Source organism: Nylanderia fulva, unplaced genomic scaffold, assembly GCF_048542155.1.
Source record: "Nylanderia fulva isolate GAGA-0341 unplaced genomic scaffold, ASM4854215v1 Scaffold399, whole genome shotgun sequence".
NCBI classification, from domain to species: domain Eukaryota; kingdom Metazoa; phylum Arthropoda; class Insecta; order Hymenoptera; family Formicidae; genus Nylanderia; species Nylanderia fulva.
This window is the reverse complement of record NW_028190475.1, coordinates 43,251-71,206: the sequence shown is the minus strand read 5'-3', so window position 1 is coordinate 71,206 and position 27,956 is coordinate 43,251. Positions and strand designations below refer to the sequence as shown.

General features: G+C 40.2%; 2 protein-coding genes and 1 pseudogene across 2 annotated transcripts; all 3 read left to right on the top strand.

Annotated features, from left to right (window-relative positions):
- The first annotated feature begins 99 nt into the window (after positions 1 to 99).
- LOC146721928 (uncharacterized protein F54H12.2-like) lies at positions 100 to 1,425 on the top strand. Its single transcript, XM_085485821.1, has one exon. The coding sequence runs from the start codon at positions 100 to 102 to the stop codon at positions 1,423 to 1,425; it is 1,326 nt and encodes a 441-aa protein (XP_085341947.1).
- A 10,369-nt stretch (positions 1,426 to 11,794) lies between these two features.
- On the top strand, positions 11,795 to 12,582 carry LOC114939445 (histone-lysine N-methyltransferase SETMAR-like; annotated as a pseudogene).
- A 4,356-nt stretch (positions 12,583 to 16,938) lies between these two features.
- Positions 16,939 to 17,854, top strand: LOC146721927 (uncharacterized). The gene is made up of 2 exons (XM_085485820.1): positions 16,939 to 17,713; positions 17,805 to 17,854. Exons 1-2 carry the CDS (start codon positions 16,939 to 16,941, stop codon positions 17,852 to 17,854), a joined length of 825 nt encoding a protein of 274 aa, XP_085341946.1.
- The last annotated feature ends 10,102 nt before the right edge of the window (positions 17,855 to 27,956 follow it).

Below are 27,956 nucleotides of genomic sequence, written 5' to 3'. Positions count from 1 at the left end.
AAAGCGCACAGTATACGATATATTTTCATAATCACCATTATTTCTAAATACGCTTGTCCGTGACAATAACGCTGGTAGAGCGGGCGACGATAGAAAAGAATGTCATTTCTTCACACACACTCGAGCGAGTGTTTAAAGAGCGAGCTCGATCTCTTCTCTTTACCGCCCACGCAAACTAGCATCGAAAGTTCGCAATGGATTCATTACAAACCCGTGACCTCGCTTTCGGACGACTCCCCGCTAGAATTCGTCATCCCGGGTCACGGAGAAGAATATTTAGATCTCACACACACGTTACTAAGTCTTCGGGTACGCGTAGAAACCGAGCCGCTACCCGGTCTCGCCGCCGGATCAGGCGTCAACGTGGGCCCCGTAAATCATTTTCTTCATTCCATCTTCAATCAAATCGACGTGTATTTCAATCAAAAGCTCGTGTCGCCTCCAAACAACGCTTATGCGTACCGCGCGTACATCGAAGCGTTGTTAAATTATTCATCGCCCGCAAAAACTTCCCATCTAACCTCGTGCTTATGGGATGCGGATACACCCGGACACATGGACGATACGGCAGGAGCGGAAGGCAATACCGCTATAGCGAGACGAGCTCGTTACATACACGGAGGGCGCGCGCTAGATCTTATAGGTCACCTCCATTGCGACGTTTTCAATCAGGATAAATTCTTAATTAATGGCGTCGAGGTGCGGTTGAGACTCGTGCGTTCGAAAGATACGTTTTGTTTTATAGAAACTAATTGCACGTCGAAAATTCGTATACTCGATGCAAGTCTAATGGTGAGAAGAGCGAAAATAAGCTCCGGAGTATTACTAGCGCATGCTAGAATGCTGAGCAAAGTTACCGCCAAGTATCCGCTTACGAGAGTTGAAATTAAAACATTCACGATTCACAGCGGGGTTGTGGGTGAATCGTTAGATAATGTAATACTGGGACAATTGCCGAAACGAATAATAGTAGGTTTCGTCGATAATAAAGCGTTTAACGGTGACAGAAAATTGAATCCGTTTAATTTCCAAAATTACGGAATAAATTTCTTCTCGCTATACGTCGACGGTACACAAATACCCAGTAGACCGTTACAACCGGTTTTCTCGTCTCGCGAACCGCTTTACATCGAAGCTTATCATACGCTCTTCTCAGGGACGGGTATCCATTTTTTGAACGAGGGAAATTCTATAAGTAGAGATGATTATTCTCGGGGATATACGTTATTCGCTTTTGATCTTACACCCGATCTATCCGCTAATTGCGCCGGTCATTGGAATCTCGTGAAACACGGAAGTCTACGGTTAGAAGCGAGATTCGAGAAGGCGCTCACCGAAACAATTAATTGTATCGTTTACGCCGAATTCGATAATGTCATAGAAATCGATGCATCGCGTCAAGTTATCGTCGATTTTTCCGGTTAGCTTTTAACACTCGTTCACCAACATGTATTCATACACCGTAATGTAATACGCGATTAGAAAATTTTCCCCCTCCTCTTCCTTTGGAAATTTCGATGACACTTTTCACGGAGTGGAAACTATGTAACGCGCTAGAATAAATTCAGTTTTGTACGAGACACAACCAAACGCGCACGTTTCGCTAAGAGCTTGTACCTCATCAACGAAAATCTCACAATATGGACATAGTCGTCGACATACAAGGTTTCCGCGATGAAGCCAATAAATTTATCGCGAAGGAAGTCGCCGTTGTCGCGATCGATACTCCGATTATCGAGCACTGGATTATGATGCCACCATACGCGTTTGGAAAATTACCCGCAAAAGCAAGACGAGAAAACAATTGGCTCTCACGAAATTATCACGGCATCGAGTGGTTCGACGGCTCAGTTAATCCGAAATATTTTACCTCGTATCTCCGCGAAATTGCAAGACACGCGCGCTGCATTTACGTCAGAGGTAACGAAAAAGCAAACTACTTGAGGAATTTACTTTCCAGAGATATAAATAATTTGGAGGGTACCTCACCAGCATTTAAAAATCTACCGGATGAGGAGGATATCGTACAATATTGCGGTCATCACGGGATTCGAAAATTTGGAATCTTTCATTGCGCGTTATACAATGCTTATAAATTAAAATGCTGGCTAAGTGCGCAAAATAATTGCGAGAACGTTTCAACCTCTACTGAAGCTACTTGTAGTTCTGACGAAAGTTGGGAAATTACTTTCGACGATAGCGACGATAAATACGAAACCGCCGTTTCTTGCGATGTAAATGAGAATATAACTAAAATACAAATAGAGGAAAAAAATCAGCAAAGCAACGAACAGCAGATTGAAAAAGAAGAAGAAGAGAGATTTGTGATTTCTGAATCGTCATCGACGTTGACGGACAAGAACGAAACAATTTCCATCTCGACGCAAACTGACATTGAAAACCTCTCAAAACAACTCAAGATAGAAGAAGACGCATTATCGAAAGAGGTAAAAACCGGTATTGTTCAAATAATACCGTACACTCGTTCGTATTCGGGACAAAAAAAAAATGAACTCTCGCGAAATTCTACAAGCATTGCATCATCTCGATGCCAGACATGTTGGAGTCTATGCAGCCGACAGAGTTCCGAGGGTGTGGACGAGGTCGACGGCTATCGTCGCTAACACCGACAATCACGATCGACCTGGAGAACATTGGATCGCCTTCTACCTCGATGAACACGGTACAGCCACTTATTTCGACAGCTACGGATTGCCCCCCTTGTATCCAGGATTTCTCATCCGACTTCGACGAAACTCCATCATCCATCGTTGGAATATTCAACAATTACAAGGAATTTTTTCTAAGACTTGCGGACAATACTGCTGTGTATTTTTATATTATATGTGCAGCGGTTATAATCTTAATCAGTTTCTCGCTCTTTTTTCCGAAGATTGTGAATATAACGATCGTTTAATCATACACTTATTTCGTAAAATTTTTACTCACAAAAAATAAGCGAATTATAACAATATATAATATGAATTTTAGTATGAATAAATAAATTTTGTTCTGTAAAAATATTTTAAATATAATCCATATTTGTACTTTTAAAACTATTGTTCAATTTTCTTTCACTTCCTCTTTCCAGAAATTTCCTCCACATGCATGTTCCTGTTTACCTTCATTAAGCAGCGAGTTATTTTAAAATAAAATTTTATCTGACATCTTTCTAATCTACGACGATGTATTATTATTTTTTATCGTGACGCGAGTCGGAATGCTCGCCTGTACAAATATTTGCGTGTTCTTTTTTATTACCCTACGCCATTGTCAGCTACTACCTGCCACCGGTCGACCGCACGACGCTTTTCTTGGCCAAAATGTTTTTACCCCACCCCGTCTAATATCGACCATTTGATTCGACGAGCTATCCTTGCCATACGTATACCCGAACTGTTTTTACCCCACCCCCGTCCAATATCGACCATTTGATTCGACGAGCTATCCTTGCCATACGTATACCCGAACCCCCATGCCGTACTCTACGCAACTTTAGCTTAAATACCACATCTAATCCTTAGACTAGTAAGATCTCGTTTAGCTCAACATACTAGGACCCTGCTCGGAAACACGGAGGTCCCGGGTTCAAATCCAGAGAAAATCAGAAAAAATAAAAAATAAAAATTCTCATCCCCACCTTTCGGGGCCAGTCGCCATTTTTTTTTCCCCCAACACCCTTTCCCCCTAACACCCACACTCGGAAAAGCCAGACGCCGGTGGTGGGGGAAAGATAAGATAAGACCCGGCGCCAGACGGGTCGGTGGTGGGGGTTTGTTTTGACGGGCCATACCTGCCATTATACTACTTAAAGATAATCGAGCTCAAATTAATTTTATCATCGTTTAAGTAGCTCAACATCGTTTCCATGTTTTCTTGAAATTTTTGCCACGATTCCATGTCAAAGCAAATCCCTGCAGCTCCGTGAGATGTTAATTTAACAGCAGGCAGAAAATCCAGTTCGACGTTGTCTTCCGTCATAAGACCCACTTGAATTTTCTTCGTGTAGGATAAATTCAATCCGTATGTTGACAACAACATGCGCGGTTGTTGCTAGATTTTCTTAAGATTGTTTATGGTAGTTGTTACCACGTGGAAAATCAAAGATTTAATAATCAAAGACGCGGTAAAATCGAAAAATTGAGAACTTTTTACTAACAAACTTTTTTTACTAATTATCTTTTTACTAACAAACTTGAAAGTTCGGACGATGAAAGACGAGAAAGCGAAAATTTTCAAGAAAATTTATAAGAAGGAAGATAAAATAGAAAAGTGGTAGGGGGAAAAAGCATGCGCAGAATAATAAAAATTATGTGGAAGGGGAATTTTTTAAACAATATAAATGATATAATTTTTAATGTGAAAGAGAAATTTTTTAAACAATAAAGTGATAGGGAGAAAATGCATGCGTAGTATAATAAAAATTATGTGGGAGGGGAATTTTTTAAACAATATAAACAATATAATTTTTAATGTGGAAGGGGAATTTTTTAAACAATATAAATGATATAATTTTTAAATCTGACTACAGAGAAAATATAAAATTCCTATCGCTATCGAGAAACGATACCTGTAAATTCCTCATCTTGATTTCCATAAACTTTTTGTAGATAAGTAAATATATATATATATAGCCGTGTGTATTCTTATCCATGTTTTATAGTATATATATATATATATATGTATATATATATCCTAAAAAAATCATAAAAATGAAAAGGTCAGGCCATGTTCAAAAGAAGGTACTCAAAAATTTAAACCTTTCAAAATTTAAACGATCTAATAATAAATTATCACGAAAAGTAACTGATATGTTATTCAAGGTGCCAGTTCAAAGTGAACATACGTAAAGTGTATATTATCTAAATTTAGTAATAATATATTACCATGAAAAGTAACTGATATTTTATTCAAGGTGCAAGTTCACATTGAACATACATACATATAAGTGAAACTGATTACAATTTGATTCTAGAAAATAAGTGCGATGTTATTCTTAGTGCACAAAATATAATAGTCGTTTATAGAGATTTGATTTGAAATTCATACTAGCCCGTACAATGAAAAATAATTGCTCGTAATTCCAGAGTACCAATTTGTTAATGACTCAGAAAAATAACATGGCGGCCTACTCTCAAAAAACTATGTTTCTCGATGTCCATTTAGAAATAATGTCGAAGCTCTTACAGAATAATTACTACAACATTTGAAGTACGAAAAGTATTACATTAGAAAAAGATTAGATTAGAATAAGGATTCAACGTATTTTTAAAAGCTCTACACACAACGAAGTGAATATACAAAACTATATACAAATACCTTTTTCTTCTGTGTTTCTGAAGAAAATTGTAAGTCAAATGAAACCTTGCTATTTAAAACCTATTCTTCATGATCGCAAGACACTATTTTCTATTTAAAAGACGTCTGCTAAAATTTTAATAAATAGATATTATTTATGATAGGGACTTCCGTTTCCGGTTGCGTGTGAGAAGGTTGAGGTGCTGTCAGTGTGTGTATTTGAGTGGAATATTAGAGGTGGGTGGAAGAGAAAGGGGGAGAGAGAGTGAGAGAGTGAGAAGCTGAAGGTGGCGAATGCAAGGGGAGTGCAGGCAAGTGGGGTGAGAAGGGAATAGAGCGGTGAGAAGGAAGAGAAGTGATGCAGGTAGAGTGAGTGGGCAGTTTGGAAGATAGATCAGGGGCACGAGAGGAGAGGAAGGTACTAGGAAAGAGGAGTGCAGGTGTAAAAGGAGAAGAGAGATAGGGGATAGGTGTAGGTGCGGGGAAAGTCTCTAGTGACAGAGGAACCAGTCGAGGATATAGGGAAAGTCACTAGAAGAGGAGAAAGTAACTGAGATAGGGTATAGGGAAAGTCACTAGGCATAGAGTAAAGGAGATATAGATGGAGAGAAAAGAAATAGAGGAGATAGAAAGATTAAAGAAGACGGAGAAATGGGAGAGAAGAGGGAGCACAGGGACGGCAGAGGAGGTTTTGAAAAGGAAAAGGGAGGAATTAGAGGAAGTAGGGTTGAGAAAGGAGAGAGAAGAAAAAGGGGATTTGGAGTGGGCGTTCAGGAGAAGTAAAAAGGTAATAAGGTCGCCGGAGGTTGAAAGGAGGGAGGAGGCAGGAGGGATAGGGGAGATATTGAAAGAGATGGGGAGGGAGTGGAAGGAGGAGATAATTCAGGAGATGAGAGAGATAAGAAGAGAAATTAGAGAAGAGATCAAGGGGGGAGTAAGAGGGCAGGAGGAGTTAAGGGAGGAGGTAAGGGGGCTGAAAAAGGAAATGGAGGAGAGGGAGAAAAAGTGGGAGAGAGAAAGGGAGGAATTTATGGAAAGGATTAAGGAGATGGGGAAGAAAATGGAAGAATTAGAGATAGGAAAAAAGGGGGGAGAGAGAAAAGGGGAGAAGGGAAAGGAGAGTGAGGAGATGAAGATAGGATAAGAGGATGGAATTGAAATGGGAGAGAAAGGAAAGATAATAAAGAGAAAGGAATGTGATAATAAAAGGAATTAAGGGAGGAGAAAAGTGGGGGTGAAAAAGGGATTGGGAAAAATTATTGAAAGAGATATGGTAGGGGGGTCAGTAGAGGAAGTGGAGGAGAAAGGGGAGGGGAGAAGGGACGGGACAAGTATAGCTTTAGTAAGGGTGGGAGAGATGGAGGTTAAAAGGGAGATAATGGAAAAGAAAAGGAGGTTGAGAGGAAGGGAGGAGAGGATTGAAGAGGATCTAACGTGGAAAGAAAGAAGGATGATGTGGAGATTAGGAGAGTTGGCGAGAGGGGAAGAAAGAGAGGGAAGGAGGGCATGGGTAAGGTATGGGAGAATTTGGATGAGAGGTAAATGGTGGAGATGGGACGAGGTGAAAGAGGAACTAAAGGAGGAAGGAGCAGGGGATGAGAGGAGGGAAGAGAGGAGAGAGGAGGGAATAGAAGAAAAGGGGATGGAAGCAATACAGGGGACGGGAAAGGAGGGAGGGAAAGAGTGGGGAAGGAAGGGTGAAAAAGAGAAAGAGAGAGAGGAGGGAAGTGGGAGGTAAAGGGCAAGGGAGAGGAGGGGAAGAAGGAAAGGAGGAAGGAGAAGGGGAGGAAGGATGGAAGGTGGCATTCTGGAATGTGGCGGGATTAAGAAATAAGGACGCGGACTTCTGGGAAGCGGTGGGAGAATGGGACGTAATGTTTTTTCTGGAGACATGGGTAGATAAAAAAGGGTGGGAAAGGATAAAAGGGAGGATGCCGGGAGGATATAAATGGGAGGTGCAATATGCGAGGAGGAAGAGTAAAAAAGGAAGGGCTATGGGGGGAATTATAGTGGGGGTGAGAAAAGGGGTAGGAATAGAAGGAAAGTGTAAGGCGGATAAAGAGGGAATGGTGGAGGTGGGGATAGGAAAAGGAGGGGAGAGATGGAGGTTGGTGGGAGTGTACATAAATGGGGAGATGGAGAAGAAGCTAGTAGGGGAGATGAATGAATGGATGGAGGAGGAGGGAGACAGAGTAAGAACGATAATAGGGGGGGACTTTAATGCAAGAACGGGAAATTTAGGAGGAAGAGTGGAGATAGGAGAGGAGGAGGGAGAGGAAGGGAAGGGGAGAAAATCAAGAGATACAAAAGTAAATGGGGAAGGGAGAAGGTTGGTGAAGAAGCTGGAGGAAAAGGGGTGGGCGATAATGAATGGAGGAATAGCAGGGGATGAGGAAGGGGGGTGGACATATATGGGGCCGAATGGGAAATCGGTAATAGATTACATAATAGGTAATGAGGAGGTAAGAGAGGAAATCAGGAAGTTAGAGATAGGTGAAAGGATGGACTCGGATCACATGCCGTTAATAGTGTGGTTAGAAGGGAAAGGAGGGAGGAGGGAGAAAGAAAAGGAAAAAAGAGGAGGAGATGGAACTGGACGGAGGAGGGGAAGGAGGAATTTAGGGAGAAGATAGGGGAAATTTGGGGGAAGCAGAGGGATGAACAAGAAGAGGAGGGTGTAGAAGGAGAGTGGGAGGAGAAGAAAAAGAAGATACAGGAAGTGTTAGATAAGGGGAATGAGAGAGAAGGAAAGGAGAAGAAAGAAAAAAAGAGAGGGTGGTTTGATAGGGAGTGTAGAAGAGAGAAGGGGGAGGTGGTAAAGGAGTTAAAAAGGTGGAGGAGGATAGGGGGGAAAGGAGAAGAATACAGGAAAAGAAAAAAGAAGTATGAGAGATTATGTAGAAAGAAGAAGGAGGAGGAGAATGAGGAAGTGGACGAAGAAAGCAATGGAAGCGAGGACGGAAGGGCAGGTTTGGGAGGTGGTTAGGAGGGAAAGGGGAAAAGGAAAAGGAGGAATGGGATGAGGGGATTGAGATGGAAGAATGGAACAAATATTTTAGAGATCTATTAGGAGGGGTAGAGTCGAGAGTGATAATGGGAGGAAGAAGGACGGAGAAGGAGAGAGGGAGAAGATCAGATAGAAAAGGGAGAAATTAGGAGGGCGATAGGTAGGATAAAGGAAAGAAAGGCGGTGGGGGTGGACGGGATTCCGGGAGAAGTGTGGAAATTTGGAGGAGAGGGAATAGAGAAGTGGGTATGAGAGTTGTGCAATAGGATATGGAAGGGGGAGGGGTGGATAAGGGAGTGGAGTGAGGGGCTGGTGGTGCCAATCTTGAAGAGGGGTGAGGGAAAGGAGGTTTCGGAGTACAGGGGGGTAACTCTGACACCGTCTTTATACAAAGTATATGCGACGGTGTTGGCAGAGAGATTGAGGGGAGAGATAGAGGAAAAAGGGATGTTGCCACCGAATCAAACGGGGTTCAGGAAAGGGATGGGAACAGTGGACAATATTTATGTATTAAATTATTTAATAAACAGACAAATAAGTAGGAAAGGAAAAGCAAATGGTACTACTGTTTGTGGACCTGAGAGCAGCGTTTGATTCGGTGGACAGAGTGAAGTTGATGGCGGCGTTAAGATGGAGGGGGGTGAAGGAAGAGACTGGTGAGGAGGTGCGAGGAAGTGCTAGGAGAGATAGGGTTCAGGGTTAGAATAGGGGAGGAGGTGGGGGAGAAGTTTTGGACGGGGAGGGGGGTGAGACAGGGATGCCCACTGAGCCCGCTTCTGTTTAACATGTTGATGGCGGACTTGGAGGAGGAAATGGAGAAAGGGAGATGGGGGGGGTGTGAGATTAGGAGAGGGCAAGGTCTATACATTAGCGTACGCGGATGACGTGGTGCTGTTGGCAGAAGATGAGGGGGGGATGAGGTGTATGATGGAGAGGTTAGGGAGATATCTGGAGGGGAAGGGACTGGAACTGAATGAGAAGAAGTCGAAGGTGATGAGATGCAGAAAGGGGGGGAGGGAGGTTAAAAAAGGCTAGTTGGTTTTGGAAGGGAAAAAAATTAGAGGAGGTAAAGGAGTACAAGTATTTACGGATATGTGATTCAAAGGAATGGGGGGCAAGAGGGACAGGTAAGGGACAGAAGTAAAGAGAGGGGCAGCAATTATGGGACAGGTATGGGGAATAGGTAAGAGGAGATTTGGGAATAACTGGGGGAGGAGGTTGTGGCTCTTCGATGCGTTAATATGGACGGTTTTAGGATACGGGGTGGAGATATGGGGATGGGAAGAGAGAGAGGGATTGGAAAGGATACAAGAAAGGTATCTGAGATGGATGTTAGGAGTGGACTGGGGAACGCCTGGATATATGGTAAGGGAGGAATTGCAAAGGAAAAAGATAAGGACAAGGATGGGAAGAAGAGCATGGGGATATGAGAGAAGGTTAGAGGAGGGTAAGGGAGGATGGTTGGCGAGAATATGTTTGGGGGAGATTAAAGAAAGGGCAAAAAAAGGAAGGGGAATTGTTAGGGTGGGAGAGAGAAAGAAGGGAATTTTTTGAGGGTAAGGGGATGGGATTAAGGGAGATAGAGGAAAGAAGGGAAAAGGGGGAGTTCAGATGGGAAGAAGTTGAGGAATGGGAAGGAAAGGAACAGAGGGAGGAGAGGGTAGGAAAAATGATAAAATCGGAATATAATAAGTGGTACAAACAGATTAAAGGGGAGGGGATTCCGGGCTATTTGAAGAAAGGGTGGGCGGAAGGTAGATGGAGGAGGATGGCAAGGTACAGACTGGGGAATGAAATGAAGGGAAATAGGTATTGGGAAAAGGAGGAGGATAGGAAGTGCAGGATATGTGGGAGAGGGTTAGAGACGTGGGAGCATGTGTGGGAGGAATGTATGGATTGGGGAAGGGAAGAGAGCTGGCAGGAAATGGTAAAGGAGATATTAGGAGAGGAGGGGGAAGGGGAAATATGGTTAAAAAGGTTAGAGGAAGCAAGAGGGAAAGGGGGGGAGAAGGAGAAGGAGGAAAAAGGAGGACAGGGGGATGAGAGAGGGTAGGAGATAAGGGGAGAGAGAGAGGGGGGAGTGAGTGTGTGAGTGAGTGTGAGAGAGAGAGAGAGGGAGGGAGAGAAAAGGAGTGGAAGAATAACGGTAACCGGAAGCGGAGGTCCAACATAGGCTAAGTAGAATGTAAGATTGCGTAGGTTAAGATAATTTAGAATAAGAAAGGTTAGGGAAAGGCGGACGTGTGTGTGTGTGTAGGTAGAGCAGAAATGCGAGAAAAGATGAGAAAGGCGGCGAAGAGGAGAGGCGTGGCGAAAAATATGTAATTAGATTAAGTTTTAGGTATAAGTTTAGGCTAAGGAAAAAGGGTAAAGGAAGGAATAAAGGTTTGGGAACGCTCCTTTAAAAAAAAGCGCCTTGTAATCCCCAATTGGGGCGGCAATAAATATATCTAATCTAATCTAATCTACTTTTCAGAGTAAAATTGATAAATTTTTTTTGTATATTTTAATGATATTTATTTCTCACTTGTATCTTGAATAATTAATATGTAATTTTTTATTGTATATTACGACAAATAATCAGTAAACTTTTTAAGCGTATAGCTTTATTGTAGTTGACCTGAGAACTGTACATTTATAAATTTTACTTAATATACACCCGTTTCGAGCAACAAGGCAAAGTTTTCTGATCAATAACTTACTCCCTGAAAATACGGTATAACACAAATCGGAAGTTGATACGAAAATTCGAAATTTTACTAAAGAAAGATTGGAGGTTTTTAATTTATACAATTTTCACAACTCTTATTTTAATTATTTATTCTACCCATCGAAAGTTTTTTGAGAGCAGGCCGCCATGTTATTTTTCTGAGTCATTAACAAATGGGTACTCTGGCATTACGAGCAATTATTTTTTATTGTACGGGCTAGTATGAATTTCAAATCAAATCTCTATAAACGACTATTATACTTTGTGCACTAAGAATAACATATCGTACTTATTTTCTAGAATCAAATTGTAATCAGTTTTACTTATATGTATGTATATTCAATGTGAACTTGCACCTTGAATAAAATATCACAGTTACTTTTCATGGTAATATATTATTACTAAATTTAGATAATATACACTTTACGTATGTTCACTTTGAACTGGCACCTTGAATAACATATCAGTTACTTTTCGTGATAATTTATTATTAGATCGTTTAAATTTTTGAGTACCTTCTTTTGAACATGGCCTGACCTTTTCATTTTTATGATTTTTTTAGGATACATATATATAGAAATTCGGCCAATAAAATTATGTACGAGGGTCGTTTGAAAAGTCCGTGCAAAGTCAGAGAGATAGCACTACTGGCGCATATCGAGATTATGTTTAGTTAGTAGCATCTCTTGGAAGGACACACACCAAGTTTCAGCCAGATCGGTCTATTTCTTTGTGTTTGGCATTCGTTTGAATTGAGGAAGTCGAGTGATTTTCAAAAAATGGACGACAAAGAATTTCGTGTGTTGATTAAACATTACTTTATGAAAGGCAAAACGCCTCAGGAGACTAAAGAGAAGCTTGATAAACATTATGGTGACTCTGCATCTTCGATTAGAACAGTTTATAAGTGGTTTCAAAATTTTCGGAGTGGCCATATGGGCACAAGTGACGCTGAACGTTCTGGACGCCCTGTTGAGGTTACTACTCCAGAAATCATTGATAAAATCCATGATATGGTGATGGATGACAGAAGAGTGAAGGTGCGTGAGATTGCTAGTGCTGTGGGCATCTCGAATGAACGGGTACATAATATTTTGTATCAACATTTGGACATGACAAAACTATCCGCAAGATGGGTGCCGCGATTGCTCACGCTTGACCAAAAATGCAATTGTGTAAAGTGTTGCAAGGACGGTTTGCAGCTGTTCCAGAAAAATCCGCAGGACTTTAAGCGTCGTTTCGTCACTGTGGATGAAACATGGATACATCACTACACTCCTGAGACCAAAGAACAATCTAAACAATGGGTTACCAAGAGGGAATCTGCGCCAAAAAAGGCGAAGACCGTTCTTTCGGCCGGAAAGATTATGGCGACTGTCTTTTGGGATTCGCAAGGAATAATCCTCATCGACTATCTGGAAAAGGGTAAAACTATTACAGGTGCATATTATTCATCGTTATTGGACCGTTTGAAAATCGAGCTGCAAGAAAAACGCCCACAAAAAAGTCCTTTTCCATCACGACAACGCACCAGCTCACGCCTCAGCAGTTGTGGTCGCAAAATTAATGGAAATAGGGTTCCAACTTGTTGCACATCCCCCCTATTCTCCAGACTTGGCTCCCTCGGACTATTATTTGTTCCCCAATTTGAAGAAATGGCTGGCGGGAAAAAGATTTTATTCAAACGAGGAGGTGATTGCAGAAACGAATGGCTATTTTTCTTCCTCGATTCAAACGAATGCCAAACACAAAAAAATAGACCGATCTGGCTGAAACTTGGTGTGTGTTCTTCCAAGAGATGCTACTAACTAAACATAATCTCGATACGCGCCAGTAGTGCTATCTCTCTGACTTTGCACGGACTTTTCAAACGACCCTCGTACACCGACTGGCAGGAATGGTGTCCGGCGTCAGATTTCAGATGTGTGTATACGTGTATGACAGCCGAAAATCATATGCACACATACGTAGCGCAACATTGTATATGTCGCTTGAAGCGCGGCGGAGATCAAGGAGCGAAGGAGAAAGTAGTAGGGGGTATTCCGATATTGCATCTCTCTCAAACATCGTATGATCGAGAGAGAAAGCAATACAAGATGTGGTGTCATTTAGTGGTGTCCAATAGCTGTCTCACTCACTCGACTATGAATTGAAGGAGTGCAAGTGAGACAGCTATACGGACATGCAGACACCGCGGGTCGCGCTTGTCTATCGGTGTCTCGTTCCCTCTGTCGTACATTTCTAACGTCGGACACCATTCCTGCCAATCAGTGTACATAATATAAATTCGACAAATTAAAATTATAAACAAAGTTTATATATGTATATATATATATATATATATATATATATATATATATAATTTTAATTCTTGAATTTCTATTATGCACATAATTTTAATTCGCCGTATTTATATTATGTAAATAATTTTACCTAATAGAAATTCGGCAAATAAAATTATGTACATAATAGAAATTCAACGAATTAAAATTATAAACAAAGTTAAGAATCTATATGCTCGCGAAATAAATAACAAAGTAAACATATATATATATATATATATATATATATATATGTTTACTTTGTTATTTATTTTGCGAGCATATAGATTCTTAACTTTGTTTAATTCGTATAATTTTAATTCGTCGAATTTCTATTTTATACATAATTTTATTGACAGAATTTCTATTAGGTAAAATTATTTACATAATATAAATACGGCGAATTAAAATTATGTGCATAATAGAAATTCAAGAATTAAAATTATGTACATAATGAAAAAATAAAACATTGAAATTATGTGCATAATACAAATTCGGCAAAATAAAATTAGGTTCGTAATAGAAATTCAACAAATAAAAATGATGTATATGTATAATAGAAATTCGGGAATTAGAGTAATGTTAAGATTAGATTAGAATTTATTCCGGACTCCCCTAGAGGTTGCGTTTTCATAGGACCGCCAAATCTATTACAATCTCCCTCTTCTCTCTCATCCATACATATTTACACTATTTACATTTAATAATTCCCAAATTATTAATCCTTGTCACTAGTTATTAAAATAGGATAGTAGAAATAATCGACCAGAACTAGCGAATATTTTGTTTATTAAAATCACTACGTTTTGACCATGTGGTTGTGATCCTTTTCAAGTGAACACTAAAAATAAAATATATAATTAATAACATACGCAATTCAATAAATGCCAAAATTGAAACAATAAACTAAAGTTACTTACAATATATGTCATTAAGCTAAATCTTCATATTAGTAATACTGTCGATAATTATTAAACTATAAATTATATAAAAGTCTAACAATTGAAAATACAAGAAATAGTCAATGTTTTTCCGTATGTAAAATGTCAAATTTTTTTCAATCAAAATCATGATTAAATTCACATTGGTGCTTATTTACAACTGAATGCGAACTATAATGTAAATTAATATTTTTACAGTGTTCCTTAATTCATGTGGCGACATGTCTCTTTGTTTGTTCCACATACGATGCAGTACAATTATAGCAATTCAATTTATATACTACTGTTCCGGAACCGTTGAATATGCTTGAGAGTCTCCGCGAAACGTTGAATGTCGCGCGATCGGACATATTGAGAACCATCAATCGTCGCATTAGCAAATCACAAATTTCCACGCAAACAAGGCATCGCGCGTAGCCGATCCTTGTCACGCCTCATTGTAATTCGCATTTGCGGTCCTTTTTCGCCAACTCGAGTGCGCGGTGTATCGATTATGATCTGTCGCGCACCCCCGTTTTCTGCCTATCTGAGTCGCTAATATCCTTCTACTTCTTCCGTTCTTCTTCTTGTTCCGGCTCTTGGTGTATTAACACGTCATCTAGTTACTGAAAATTCGTATTCCGCGTTGTTAAAATAATCCGTCGAGCTACGAAAGTGATTCCTTTCTGCCGGACATCGGCAAGATTTGTATAATATTGTACCCGCGATATTTTCAGTCAGTTCCGTTCAATTTTGTGAACTACACGCATATTTCGGCTGCAATTACGACCGCACGTGTCACCACGTGCTCCGACATTACAGCGTTTCGGAAACTCCAAGACCTCGATCTCGCGAACGATGCGTCGCGCATCCGCGTTCGGCTCTTGATCGCTGCGATCTTTCGTTAACATTGTCGGGAGAAGATTTCCGTCGCGTTCGGAACTACAGCATAGTTCTGCCCAAGATTTCCGCCGCGTACGCGCGCAGCAAGTCCGATCAAGCGCAAGATGTCCGTACGTTCTCGTTGAATTTATTTTCCATTGTTCGTTGAGTGTGCTTAATTGTTACATGTGAATTTTAGTTATCAGTGAAAAGCCGAATAAAGTGTTTATAAATGATATCTCCGCTGTTAACAATCAATCCTCTCTAATCCTCTATTCCCGATTAAAATTATATAATCAACGCATTCCGCAACATTTCTGGTCTTTCGAGTCGGATCGGGACTGAGGTTTTTGCTTTTTGACTGTTAACAAAGGTGTTGGTGCTACCCGTTCAGTAGTGAACTCGTTCTATTATCGCGTAGTAGTGCATAAAAAACCTGTGTAATATAGAATCCTTCGAAGAATTGATGCACGAGCAGTCTACAAAAATGAGCTCAGTTATTCGTGCTATATCCAATTTTAAAAAGTTAGGTCAAGCTAAGATGACCTATGCAGTGACGAAAAATCGCATGGAGACATTGAAAGAAAAGTTCGAACAGTGCTCTAAATTAGACGCCAAATTACACGCTGCCGCTGATGCTAAGGAGAAGACCACGCACCCCTACTCCTCAGACCACGAATTCGACGAGTGCAAAGAAGCCTACGAGTCAGCGTTGGATTATTTCGCAGAAGTTATTCATGAACTTTTCAAATCCTCCGCTCATCCTGCAGCTAATGTAAGTCATTCGCACGAATGTCCGTCTCATACGACACTCAATCTACCGAAGGTCACGTTGCCGGTCTTCGATGGATCGTTCGACAAGTGGGAGAGCTTCCGCGACCGTTTTCAATTGATGATCATTAAAGAAAAAAGCCTATCTAACGTTCAAAAATTGCATCATTTATTTTCGTGTCTCAAAGGTGAAGCGCTTATAGCAATCGAACATTTAACGGTTACTTCTGATAACTTTCCGGTAGCGTGGACGATTCTTTTGTCCAACTTCGAAAACGAGCGTCGGTTGATCAATGCGTACATACATCGCTTATTTACATTGCCCAATGTCACAGCAAAATCGACGACCGAACTTCGAGCTCTACAGAGCAAATTAACTGCCGCAATTGCCGCATTAAAGAATTTGTCTCGTCCGGTCGAACTTGGAGCGATATTTTTGTTTATATCATCACACAAAGACTCGACAAATCCTCGCGCGAAGCGTGGGAATTGAAATTAGGAAAAACGACCGTCTATCCTACGTTTGACGAAATTAACGCGTTCTTAGATTCTCGTATCCGCGCTCTCGACGCCCTTGTACCGATCGCTTCAACACTTGAAAAACAGAGCGATAAATCAAATGCGAAATCAAAACAAAGGGCTATCACTTCGCATACCACGAGCGCTACCAAACTTTCGTGTCCCGTGTGCGAATCGAATCATCTGTTGTATCAATGTACCGCGTTTCTCGGAAAAACGCCGACTTAGCGATACAAAATCATTTGTAATGGCAAGCGTTGCCTTAATTGTTTAAGTTCGAAGCATCAAGCAAAAGAATGCCTGAGTGCCCGCTCGTGTAAAGAATGTCATAAAAAACATCACACGCTTTTACATTTTTTCGACACTCCGAAACCAGCTGTTCAAGCGTCACCGTCTGCCGCGTCATCGAATACCGTCGTCTCGACAAGTGACGTTTCCTCGCATATCGTTGCGAAAGCTGTAACAGCGCGTCATATTCTCCTTGCAACTGCTCGCGTTCGCGTGCATTCAATGCACAGTCGATTTCAATGGGTCCGAGCGCTCATTGATCAAGGATCTGCGTCATCTTTTATTACCGAAAATTTAGTGCAGTCATTAAGACTTCCAAAATTAAATACCGCTCTTAAGGTAACAGGTATCGGCGAAACGCAGACAAGCGTTCGACATGCCGCTCATTTAACGATCACTCCTAGCAACGCGGACACTCCGGTTTATACAACCATCTCGTTAATTTTAAAATCGTTAACTAGATATTTGCCAAACCGTCTCGACATTCAAGAGCAATGGCCGCATTTGAATGGCCTTTCGTTGGCTGATCCCGATCCCGCAGGATCAGATCCCATAGAAATCATTATCGGAGCGGATCTTTTCGGGTCACTCATCCTCGACGGCGTTCGCAAAGGCGCGGTTGACGAACCGATCGCTCAAAATACAGCACTAGGCTGGATCATATCCGGGCCTACCGCGCAACTACGACCGCTCTCGCAATCGTCCATCGGAGTACATCACTGCTCTGTTACGGATGATCTCAATCAAACTCTCCGCCGATTTTGGGAAATCGAAGAAGTTCCCGCTTCATCAAAACTAACTAGCGAAGAAAAGGCATGCGACGACCATTTCAATTCGACACATTCTCGAAATTCCGAAGGTCGTTATATAGTCAGACTTCCATTTAAAAACGGACCTCCACTCAACATTGAAGAATCTCGACATTCAGCGCTTCACAGTTACCTTCGCACGGAAAGCCGCATTAAAACGGATTCATCGAAATCATCGGAATATTATAGTTTCTTAAAAAAATATTATGATCTAGGACATATGCAACGCGTCTCAGAAACCGAACAATTGATTGACTCAAATCAAATCGTATATGTTAGGTTTATCGGATATCGGTGGAAAGATTCACAACTCGGTATGTTATATCTAAAGGCTCACAAGGTGAGATATATATATTTATGTCTTACTGTTATGCCGGGCGGAATACAAGTGAAGTGGCGAGAGTGTGCGCGAGTCGATTCGGTCTCATCGCGAACGTCGCGCAGTGCTCTGCGGCCTCGCCATCTGCTGTCTTCCTTAATTACAATAGCGCGCCTATTTCGGATTACAGTAGCGCGCCTATTCGAATATCAATAACTATCAATTATCCTAACACCTTCCTTTCTTGGAAAAGGCTTACTATTTACGCCGCACTTACGTTTGTATATATGTTTTTTTTTCTCTCGCGCTTACAGTATCTTGGATCCTTTAGATCCTACGTTTCCGTAACGCGATGGCGGTTGGCGCTTCCTAGTCGAACGCCGTACGCTCTCACTTAAATCTACTTTGTCTCTTTCGTGTTCTGGTTGTGGCGTGGCGTTTGGACTTAGTGGAATCTGTGATACCGTTTCGCCTCGTACTTCAGCATCCGCTTCCTCATTTTGAACTTTATTGTCCTGTAATGTTTCCTCTATCGGCCCGTAATCAGTGTCCTCATCCGACTTTAAAGATCGGTCATCGATTGGCCGTAACTGATTAATATGTCTTTTCCATATTCGATCATCGTCGAGTTTAATCTTATAATGTAGTTTGCCTAACTTTTCTATTATTCTACCGAATTTCCACAACTCTCTTCCTATGTAGTTTCTACACGCTACTCGCTTGTTTAGTGCCAATTCCCTCGCTTTAATTTCCTGATTAACCCTATCTCTATCCTCTTCTTTTCTCGGAAAAATCAAGTCTAATTTAGTACGCACTTTTCTGCCTAAAAATAACTCCGCAGGTGACATTTTTGTGCTCGTGTGTGGAGCTGCGCGATATTGTAACAAAAATTGCTCCAATTTAACAGCTATATTACTTTCGTTTGCATTCGCACGTTTTAATCCATTTTTGAGTGTTTGTATAAATCGTTCGGCTTGGCCATTAGTGGCCGGATTATATGGCGTTGTACATTTATGTATAACTCCTCTACTTCTGAGAAAATTCTTAAATTCCTTGGAAATGAATGTTCTTCCATTGTCTGTAACCCATATTTTTGGAATGCCGTATGACGCAAAGATATTTGTACATTCTTTAATGATCGTCTTAGCCGTAATATTTTTCACGATCTTCACTTCCGGCCATTTTGAGTACGCATCTACCATTACAAATAGCCATTTCTCTAAGAAGGGCCCCGCAAAGTCCGCATGCACTCGGTGCATTGCTGCTGCCGCCGGTTCCCAAATGTGTTGCTCCACTTTTGGTGGGTTATTTCGTACTTTATTGCATGCTACGCAATTTTCTACTAAGCTTTGAATGTCTTTATCCAGGCCCGGCCACCAGCAATACCCTCGCGCAATCGCTTTCATTTTATTTATGCCAAAATGACCCGTATGTAATTGTTTTAACGCTAATGTACGCAATGTTGGTGGAATTACCACTCTAAACCCTCTCATAATTACTCCGTCTTGTAAATTAAATTCCTCCTGACTTAAATTGAATCTATCTTCGCTGAGTGCCTCTTTTCCTGTCTGCAATGCACATAATAACTTTTTCAGTTTTGTATCTTTACGCGTTTCTTTTTCGATAAGATTTGCATCTAACAACAACTCTTGTAATTCTTCAATTTGAAATGCTTCTACTACGTCTGTATTACTATTACTTTCCGAAACCGGTAATCTTGAGAGACCATCTGCATTTCCGTGCTCTTTAGAATTCCTATATTTAATCGTGTAATTAAATCCCTGTAAAAATATTGCATAATGCTGCATCCTCATTGCACTATACACGGGCAGACTTTTATTCGGTGCAAAAATTTGTATTAACGGTTTGTGGTCGGTAATTAACGTGAACTTATTGCCATACAAATATTGATAAAATTTCTTAATTCCGTAAATTATGCCGAACGCTTCTTTGTCTATTTGCGAATATTTTTGTTGCGTGTCCGACAACGTTTGCGACGCGTATTTTAGCACTTTTTCCGTTCCGTCCGGATGTAATTGAGATAAGACGGCCCCCACTCCGTAAGGGCTTGCGTCCGTCGCTAAAATTAACGGTAATTTTGAATCGTAGTGTGCCAATATTTGGTCACTTAGAAAAGCATCTTTCGCTTTTATAAACGCTTGTTCCTGCGCTTTAGACCATATGAACGGAACTTTTATATGTAATAACTGATTCAACGGATACAGTATCGCACTCAAATTACGTATAAATCTCCCGTAATAGTTTATCATTCCAACGAATGCTCTCACTTCTTGCACGTTTTTAGGCCGCGGCATACTTTTAATCGCTTCAACTTTGGCCCTATCTTTAAGTATTCCTTCCTTTCGTAATGTAAATCCGCAATATTGTATTTCATCCATCATAAATTTTGACTTCTCTAAATTTATTCTTATATTGCGATTCTGTAACCGTTGTAAGACTAAGTCTAATCTTTGTAAGTGTAAAGCTTCTGACTCGCCCGTGACTACAATGTCGTCCAGAAACACCGCCGTTCCTGGAATTCCCTGTAATATATTCTCTATGGTTCTCTGACATATTGCCGGTGCGGACGCGATCCCGTACATTAATCGATTTACTTTAAATAATCCGCGATGTGTATTCAATGTTAGTATCTCACTACTTTTCGAATCCACCTCCATTTGTAAATATGCTTGACGCAAGTCTATTTTGGAGAATTTTATCCCGCCTGCTAATTTTGCAAATATTTCGTTAATTGTCGGAAATGGGTGCTCATCCACAATTAATTTTTGGTTTACCGTAGCTTTGTAATCCCCGCATATTCGTATTCTACCGTTTGATTTTAGAATCGGAACTATCGGCGTTGCCCACTCCGAGTTTTCAATTTTTGTAAGCACTCCTACCCGCGACAACTCTTCTAACTCTTTATCTAGTAATGTAATTAACTTAAATGGCACCGGTCTTGCCTTGAGAAATATTGGAGTTGCTTTAGGGCTTAACCTTAACTTTGCTTGCACTCCCGTTATCTTCGCCCACTCGTCTGATTTTAAATCTCTGTATCTTTCTAACATTGCTTCTAATTTTAATTCCTTTTCTTCTATATTATCTACGGCATTGCAGTCTAGAAAATCAGGCACTCCGCCTGGAACAGCGAGTTGGTGTATCCATTCTCTACCTAATAGCGGTTTCCTATCTATTTCTGTAATGTATATATTTAATTTACGCTCGATTTGATCGCTTCTAACTGATACTGTAATATAACCTTTGATTCCTATTACCGTTTTGCAAAACGCGACTAGATTTAATTTTGTAGGACAGATGATCGAACGTGGAAAGAACCGTCGTGCATCGTACCTGTTCATTACGGTTACCGCTGATCCACTATCCACCTCGAATTTAATACGCTTCCCATTGACTCGTAACGTGCAGTAAAATTTGTTTCTAAATTGGGAATGCTCGAGCTGTAGTATGTCCTCTAATTGATTTGCTTGTTCCTTTGTTTTGAAACATACTTTCTTCAAATGTTCGTTTCCGCCACAGCCAGAACAACGAACTTCCTTACTAAGTGTACATTGCGAGGCCAGATGACCTCGACCGCATCTGAAACATGTTATTTGTTTACAAGTGTAACCTTTCAAATAGTTCGAGTTATTTGTCCTATTTACGTTCGCACGACCTTTCTGTCCCGAATTATCACGGAAATTAATATCGTTACCCGCGTGCTTGAAATTTGTATACTTTCCTTTTTGAAAATTATGCTGCCTTTTTCCTCCCGTCTTCCGTGGTTGATTCGCTCCTGCTCGGACGACATCCACCTGGGCTGTAGGTTGTACCACCGATACTTGTAGAGATGCTGAACCTCTCTCCGAGAGTTCCATTGTTGTGGCGACCTTTAATGCTTCTTCGTACGTTAGATCCTTTTCTTCCAATAGCCGTGTCTGTATTTTCTTGCTGGATAGGCCAAACACCAGCTGGTTTCTGAGCGCCGTTTTTAAGTATTCGCCAAATTTGCAGTGGATACTTAACTTATGCAGTGCAGCTGCAAACTGCTGCACGGTTTCCCCGCTCTCTTGACGCCGTTGGTGAAACCGGAAATTCTCTGCTATTTCCAAAGGTGGAGGTTCGTAGAATTCCTCCAAAATTCCTGTGAGTGACTCGTACGTTTGGCTGAACGGGTCCCCCGGATCCAATCGGTCGCACAAGATGTCGAATGCTGCTGACCCCACATAATGTAGCAAGTAGGGTACACGTTCTCCATCTCGAATATTAAAAATCATGAAGGCACCTTGCAATCTTTGCAGCCATCTTCTCCATGTTGTATTTCCGGAGTCGAATGCCTCGATTGTAAGAGAGCTCGGCACCGCCGTCACCGGTGCTCGTAATGCGCCAGCACCTCCTGACGCCCCTGATCCATCGTTTAATGGCATTTACTTTTCTTATATGTACCTCTGGCTTTTTTTTTCCTGTACACGCTTCTTGAGCTGATCGTTGCCGAGCGAGAGAAAAAAAAAATTCCTCGGCCGGCACGTGGCACGCGGCTCTCGTCGCTTCACAGTTCTTCCTTACTGCCGTTCTTCGCGACCACGCACTTCTGATCGTAGATTGATTTACTTATGGGATATCGGGTGTACCCGATCCCATCCTCGTCGCCAATTTGTTAGGTTTATCGGATATCGGTGGAAAGATTCACAACTCGGTATGTTATATCTAAAGGCTCACAAGGTGAGATATATATATTTATGTCTTACTGTTATGCCGGGCGGAATACAAGTGAAGTGGCGAGAGTGTGCGCGAGTCGATTCGGTCTCATCGCGAACGTCGCGCGGTGCTCTGCGGCCTCGCCATCTGCTGTCTTCCTTAATTACAATAGCGCGCCTATTTCGGATTACAGTAGCGCGCCTATTTGAATATCAATAACTATCAATTATCCTAACAGTATATATTCCGCACCATGCCGTATTCCGCGCTAACAGCTTAACCACGTGAATACGTATCGTTTTTAACGCTTCAAGTCGAACCTCAAACGGTACGTCACTGAATGATTATTTATATCCGGCCCCAAACTTCAAAGGGACCTTGCCGCAGTCATTTTGCGTTGGCGCACATTTCGATACGTTTATTCCGCCGACGTGGCAAAAATGTATCGCCAAATTCAAGTCGATCCTCGCGATCGTGATTTCCAGCGCATCTTTTGGCGGCCATCTCTAACACATCAAGTTGAGGAGTATCGTCTCTGTACCGTAACGTACGGCATGACGTCAGCTCCGTACTTAGCATTGAAGGTCATGAACCAACTTGCCATCGATGAAGGCGCTTCATTTCCGTTAGCCACTTCCGTTGTCGATCGTCAAATGTATCGATAAAAGTCGTCGACGACTTTATCTTTAGTGCCGATGACAAGGTTCTCGCTCGTCAAACTCGCGAGCAGGTTGTTTCTCTTCTCAAAAGAGATGGATTCACGCTACAAAAATGGGCAAGCAATTTATCCAAACTCCTTGACAATATCGAAGATATCGACCACGGTCTCGCTCAGAGCCGAGACTTGAACGAAGATGAAAGCTTAAAAATTCTCGGTCTCACTTAGAAACCAGATCGCGACATCTTCAAATTTGCCGTTACGATTACAGGGCCTTTTGGCAACACCAAAAGAAGAATTTTATCAGACATCGCCAAATTCTTTGATCTACTTGGATGGGCAACTCCCGTGATTATTCGCGCCAAAATTTTGATGCATCGACTTTGAATAATCAAATGTGATTGGGACGAAGTCGCTCCGCTGAATCTAATTGAGGATTGGCAGCAGTATCACGCTCATCTTAAAAAATTAGAAGAGGTGACGATTCCACACTGGATTTAACTCGGTCATCTAGACGTACTGCATCTAGACTTGCATGGATTCTCGGATGCATCTACAAAAGCATACGTTGCCGCGGTGTACATTCGCGTTGTCACGGTGGATGGAATGGTCTCGGTCAATCTGCTTATCGCAAATCAAAAGTCGCTCCCGTCAAAGCAATGAGCGTTCCGCGACTCGAGTTATCTGCAGCTCAGTTACTCGCACAACTCATTCATTTCATTCGCGAAGCTCTCGACTTTCGTGAGGTAAACGTTTACGACCGATTCCACGATTACACTTGCCTGGTTGAGCCGACCTTCTACTACGTGGAAGACATTTATAGCGAATAGAGTAGCCGATATTTACACGCTACTCCCGGACACTCCATGGCGTCATGTCCCAACAAAAGAAAATCCTGCCGACTGCGCGTCGCGCGGGATCTCTACCGACGACCTTGCCACAAACCTTCAATGGTGGTCAGGTCCCGATTGGCTTATTAAATCTTCCGATTATTGGCCTAAATCTGACTCGGATTTCGATCCCCACGCGCTAAGCGAGCAACGCGAGCAACCACAATCGCTCACTACATCCGTTGTCGCATCGTGGGACCTATCACAGCGTTATTCGTCATGGTACAAACTCCTTCGAATAACTGCCTACATCTATTGATTTATAACGAATTCCCGCTCTCGAAATATCGACCTCAACTTGACGATACAAAAACCTAGAGCTCCGATACACCTAAATCCGATTGAAATCAAGTCCGCTGAAACCTTCTGGGTTCGTTACATTCAATCCGAGTTGTTTCATAGCGAGATGTCGTCACTCAGCACGGCGACTCCAATAAAGAAATCTAGCACACTGCTTTCGTTAAATCCCTATCTCGATAATGATCAAATAATTCGAGTCGGTGGCAGGCTAAGGAACGCCAACTTACAAAGTGCCGTTCGCAATCCAATTGTCCTAAAGGACCATCCCTTAATCAGGATGATCATCATGGACCCACCGACGAACCTTGCACGTTGGATCTCAACTAACCTTAGCTCGTATTCGAGAGAAATTTTGGATTTTACGAGCACGATCTCTGGTTCGCTCTGTACTCTACAAATGTGTACCATGTACACGAGAAAAGGCTCAGATTCCTACCGAACTCATGGGTGATTTTCCGAATGTCAGAGTAAATCGCTCAACTCGAGCATTCGAACATACCGGTGTCGATTATGCCGGCCCAATTCTAATACGAACTTCTAGTGGACGAGGTCATAAAGCGCACAAAGCCTATATTTCCGTGTTCGTTTGTATGACGACAAAAGTGATCCACTTCGAGCTCGTTAGCGACTACTCGTCAGCTGCTTTTCTCGTCACATTACATCGTTTCGTTTTTTGTCGCGGATATCCTGTGTCGATTTATTCGGATAATGGAACTACATTCCAAGGTGCCGATCGCGAACTTAAAATCGCAATCGCACAGGCTCTCGAAAATTCGGACTTTCAAAATACGCTTTCGACCGACAACTACGTTAGTCGCATAATCGATCAACAAGCTGTCCTTCCCACACTTAATTAAGGAGTTAAGCTTCTTTGGTATCTTATAAACGACATTTATCCCATTTTTCTTTAAAGAATGTGAGATGTTATCACTATAATTATTCACATATGGGATCGACATGTATGGTGCTTTCACCTTATCATCAATTATAACAGTATCAAGGTTGTTCGAATAACTTATTTTGTCTTTTAAGAATTTAAATCTTTTGTAAAAATAACGATTGACAACTTTTTTAGGGAAACAATTATTTCGTAAAATATTCTTTACTATCGTTAAATTTTCTTTATGAAACCGTTCATCAGATAGTAATAAAGCGTGGTTCACTAAATTGTAAATTGTATTAAGTTTATATTTGAAAGGATGGCTTGAAAGAAAATTTATATATCTACCTGACCACGTCGGTTTTCTAAACCAATTTATTATTTTTACAACGCAATACAGTTGTATTTAAAAAATTTAATGACGAGTTACGTTGGGCTATCGTAAATTTGTTCATAAAATTGTCCCTCAAATCTAAAACTAGTTGAGTCCAAAATTAAACTTACTACATGTAAAAATTGTTCAAATTTAAATTTAGAAAAATGGGTTCTCCTTTGTCCCCAATTTTAGCTGACATGATTATGGATAATTTGGAATCACATTGTTCCAACGTGTTAGATTTTGCGATACTAATATATTACAGATATGTGGACGATATGTTTGCAATAATACTCACCAAAAAGTTAGACATAGTTTTATCTACCTTCAATGGTATCATGAGCGACTAAAGTTTACGTATGAGATCGAATGTAACTCGTCATTAAATTTTTTAAATATAACTGTATTGCGTTGTAAAAATAACAAATTAATAACAAATTGGTTTAGAAAACCGACGTGGTCAGGTAGATATATAAATTTTCTTTCAAGCCATCCTTTTAAATATAAACTTAATACAATTTACAATTTAGTGAACCACGCTTTATTACTATCTGATGAACGGTTTCATAAAGCAAATTTAACGATAGTAAATAATATTTTACGAAATAATTGTTTCCCTAAAAAAGTTGTCAATCGTTATTTTTACAAAAGATTTAAATTCTTAAAAGACAAAATAAGTTGTTTGAACAACCTTGATACTGTTATAATTGATGATAAGGTGAAAGCACCATACATGTCGATCTCATATTACGTGAATAATTATAGTGATAACATCTCACACTCTTTAAAGAAAAATGGGATAAATGTCGTTTATAAGGTACCATAGAAGCTTAACTCCTTAATTAAGTGTGGGAAGGACAGCTTGTCGATCGATTATGCGACTAACGTAGTATATAGATTGAATTGCTATAATTGTACTGCATCGTATGGAACAAACAAAGAGACATGTCGCCACATGAATTAAGGAACACTGTAAAAATATTAATTTACATCATAGTTCGCATTCAGTTGTAAGTAAGCACCGATGTGAATTTAATCATGATTTTGATTGGAAAAAATTTGACATTTTACATACGGAAAAACATTTAAGAAAGTGGGAGATAGCAGAAATGTTTTTCATTAAAAAACAAAATCATAACAAATTCACAAAGGGATACAGAATGCTTAAACGACATGTACAACAAATCTATAAAGGTCGTGTAAATTTGTTTATTGAAAATATATTATAACTTGACGATCCTCCGGTGTGACATGTTGATTATTTCTTGTACTTTCAATTGTTAGACTTTTATATAATTTATAGTTTAATAATTATCGACAGTATTACTAATATGAAGATTTAGCTTAATGACATATTTTGTAAGTAACTTTAGTTTATTGTTTCAATTTTGGCATTTATTGAATTGCGTATGTTATTAATTATATATTTTATTTTTAGTGTTCACTTGAAAAGGATCACAACCACATGGTCAAAACGTAGTGATTTTAATAAACGAAATATTCGCTAGTTCTGGTCGATTATTTCTACTATCCTATTTTAATAACTAGTGACAAGGATTAATAATTTGGGAATTATTAAATGTAAATAGTGTAAATATGTATGGATCAGAGAGAAGAGGGAGATTGTAATAGATTTGGCGGTCCTATGAAAACGCAACCTCTAGGGGAGTCCGGAATAAATTCTAATCTAATCTTAACATTACTCTAATTCCCGAATTTCTATTATACATATACATCATTTTTATTTGTTGAATTTCTATTACAAACCTAATTTTATTTTGCCGAATTTGTATTATGCACATAATTTCAATGTTTTATTTTTTCATTATGTACATAATTTTAATTCTTGAATTTCTATTATGCACATAATTTTAATTCGCCGTATTTATATTATGTAAATAATTTTACCTAATAGAAATTCTGTCAATAAAATTATGTATATAATAGAAATTCGACGAATTAAAATTATACGAATTACACAAAGTTAAGAATCTATATGCTCGCGAAATGAATTTCTATTATGCACATAATTTTAATTCGCCGTATTTATATTATGTAAATAATTTTACCTAATAGAAATTCTGTCAATAAAATTATGTATATAATAGAAATTCGACGAATTAAAATTATACGAATTAAACAAAGTTAAGAAGCTATTGCTCGCGAAATAAATATATATATATATATATATATATATATATATATGTTTACTTTGTTATTTATTTCGCGAGCATATAGATTCTTAACTTTGTTTATAATTTTAATATTACGTACATAATAAAAATTCAGAAATTAAAATTATGTATATAATAG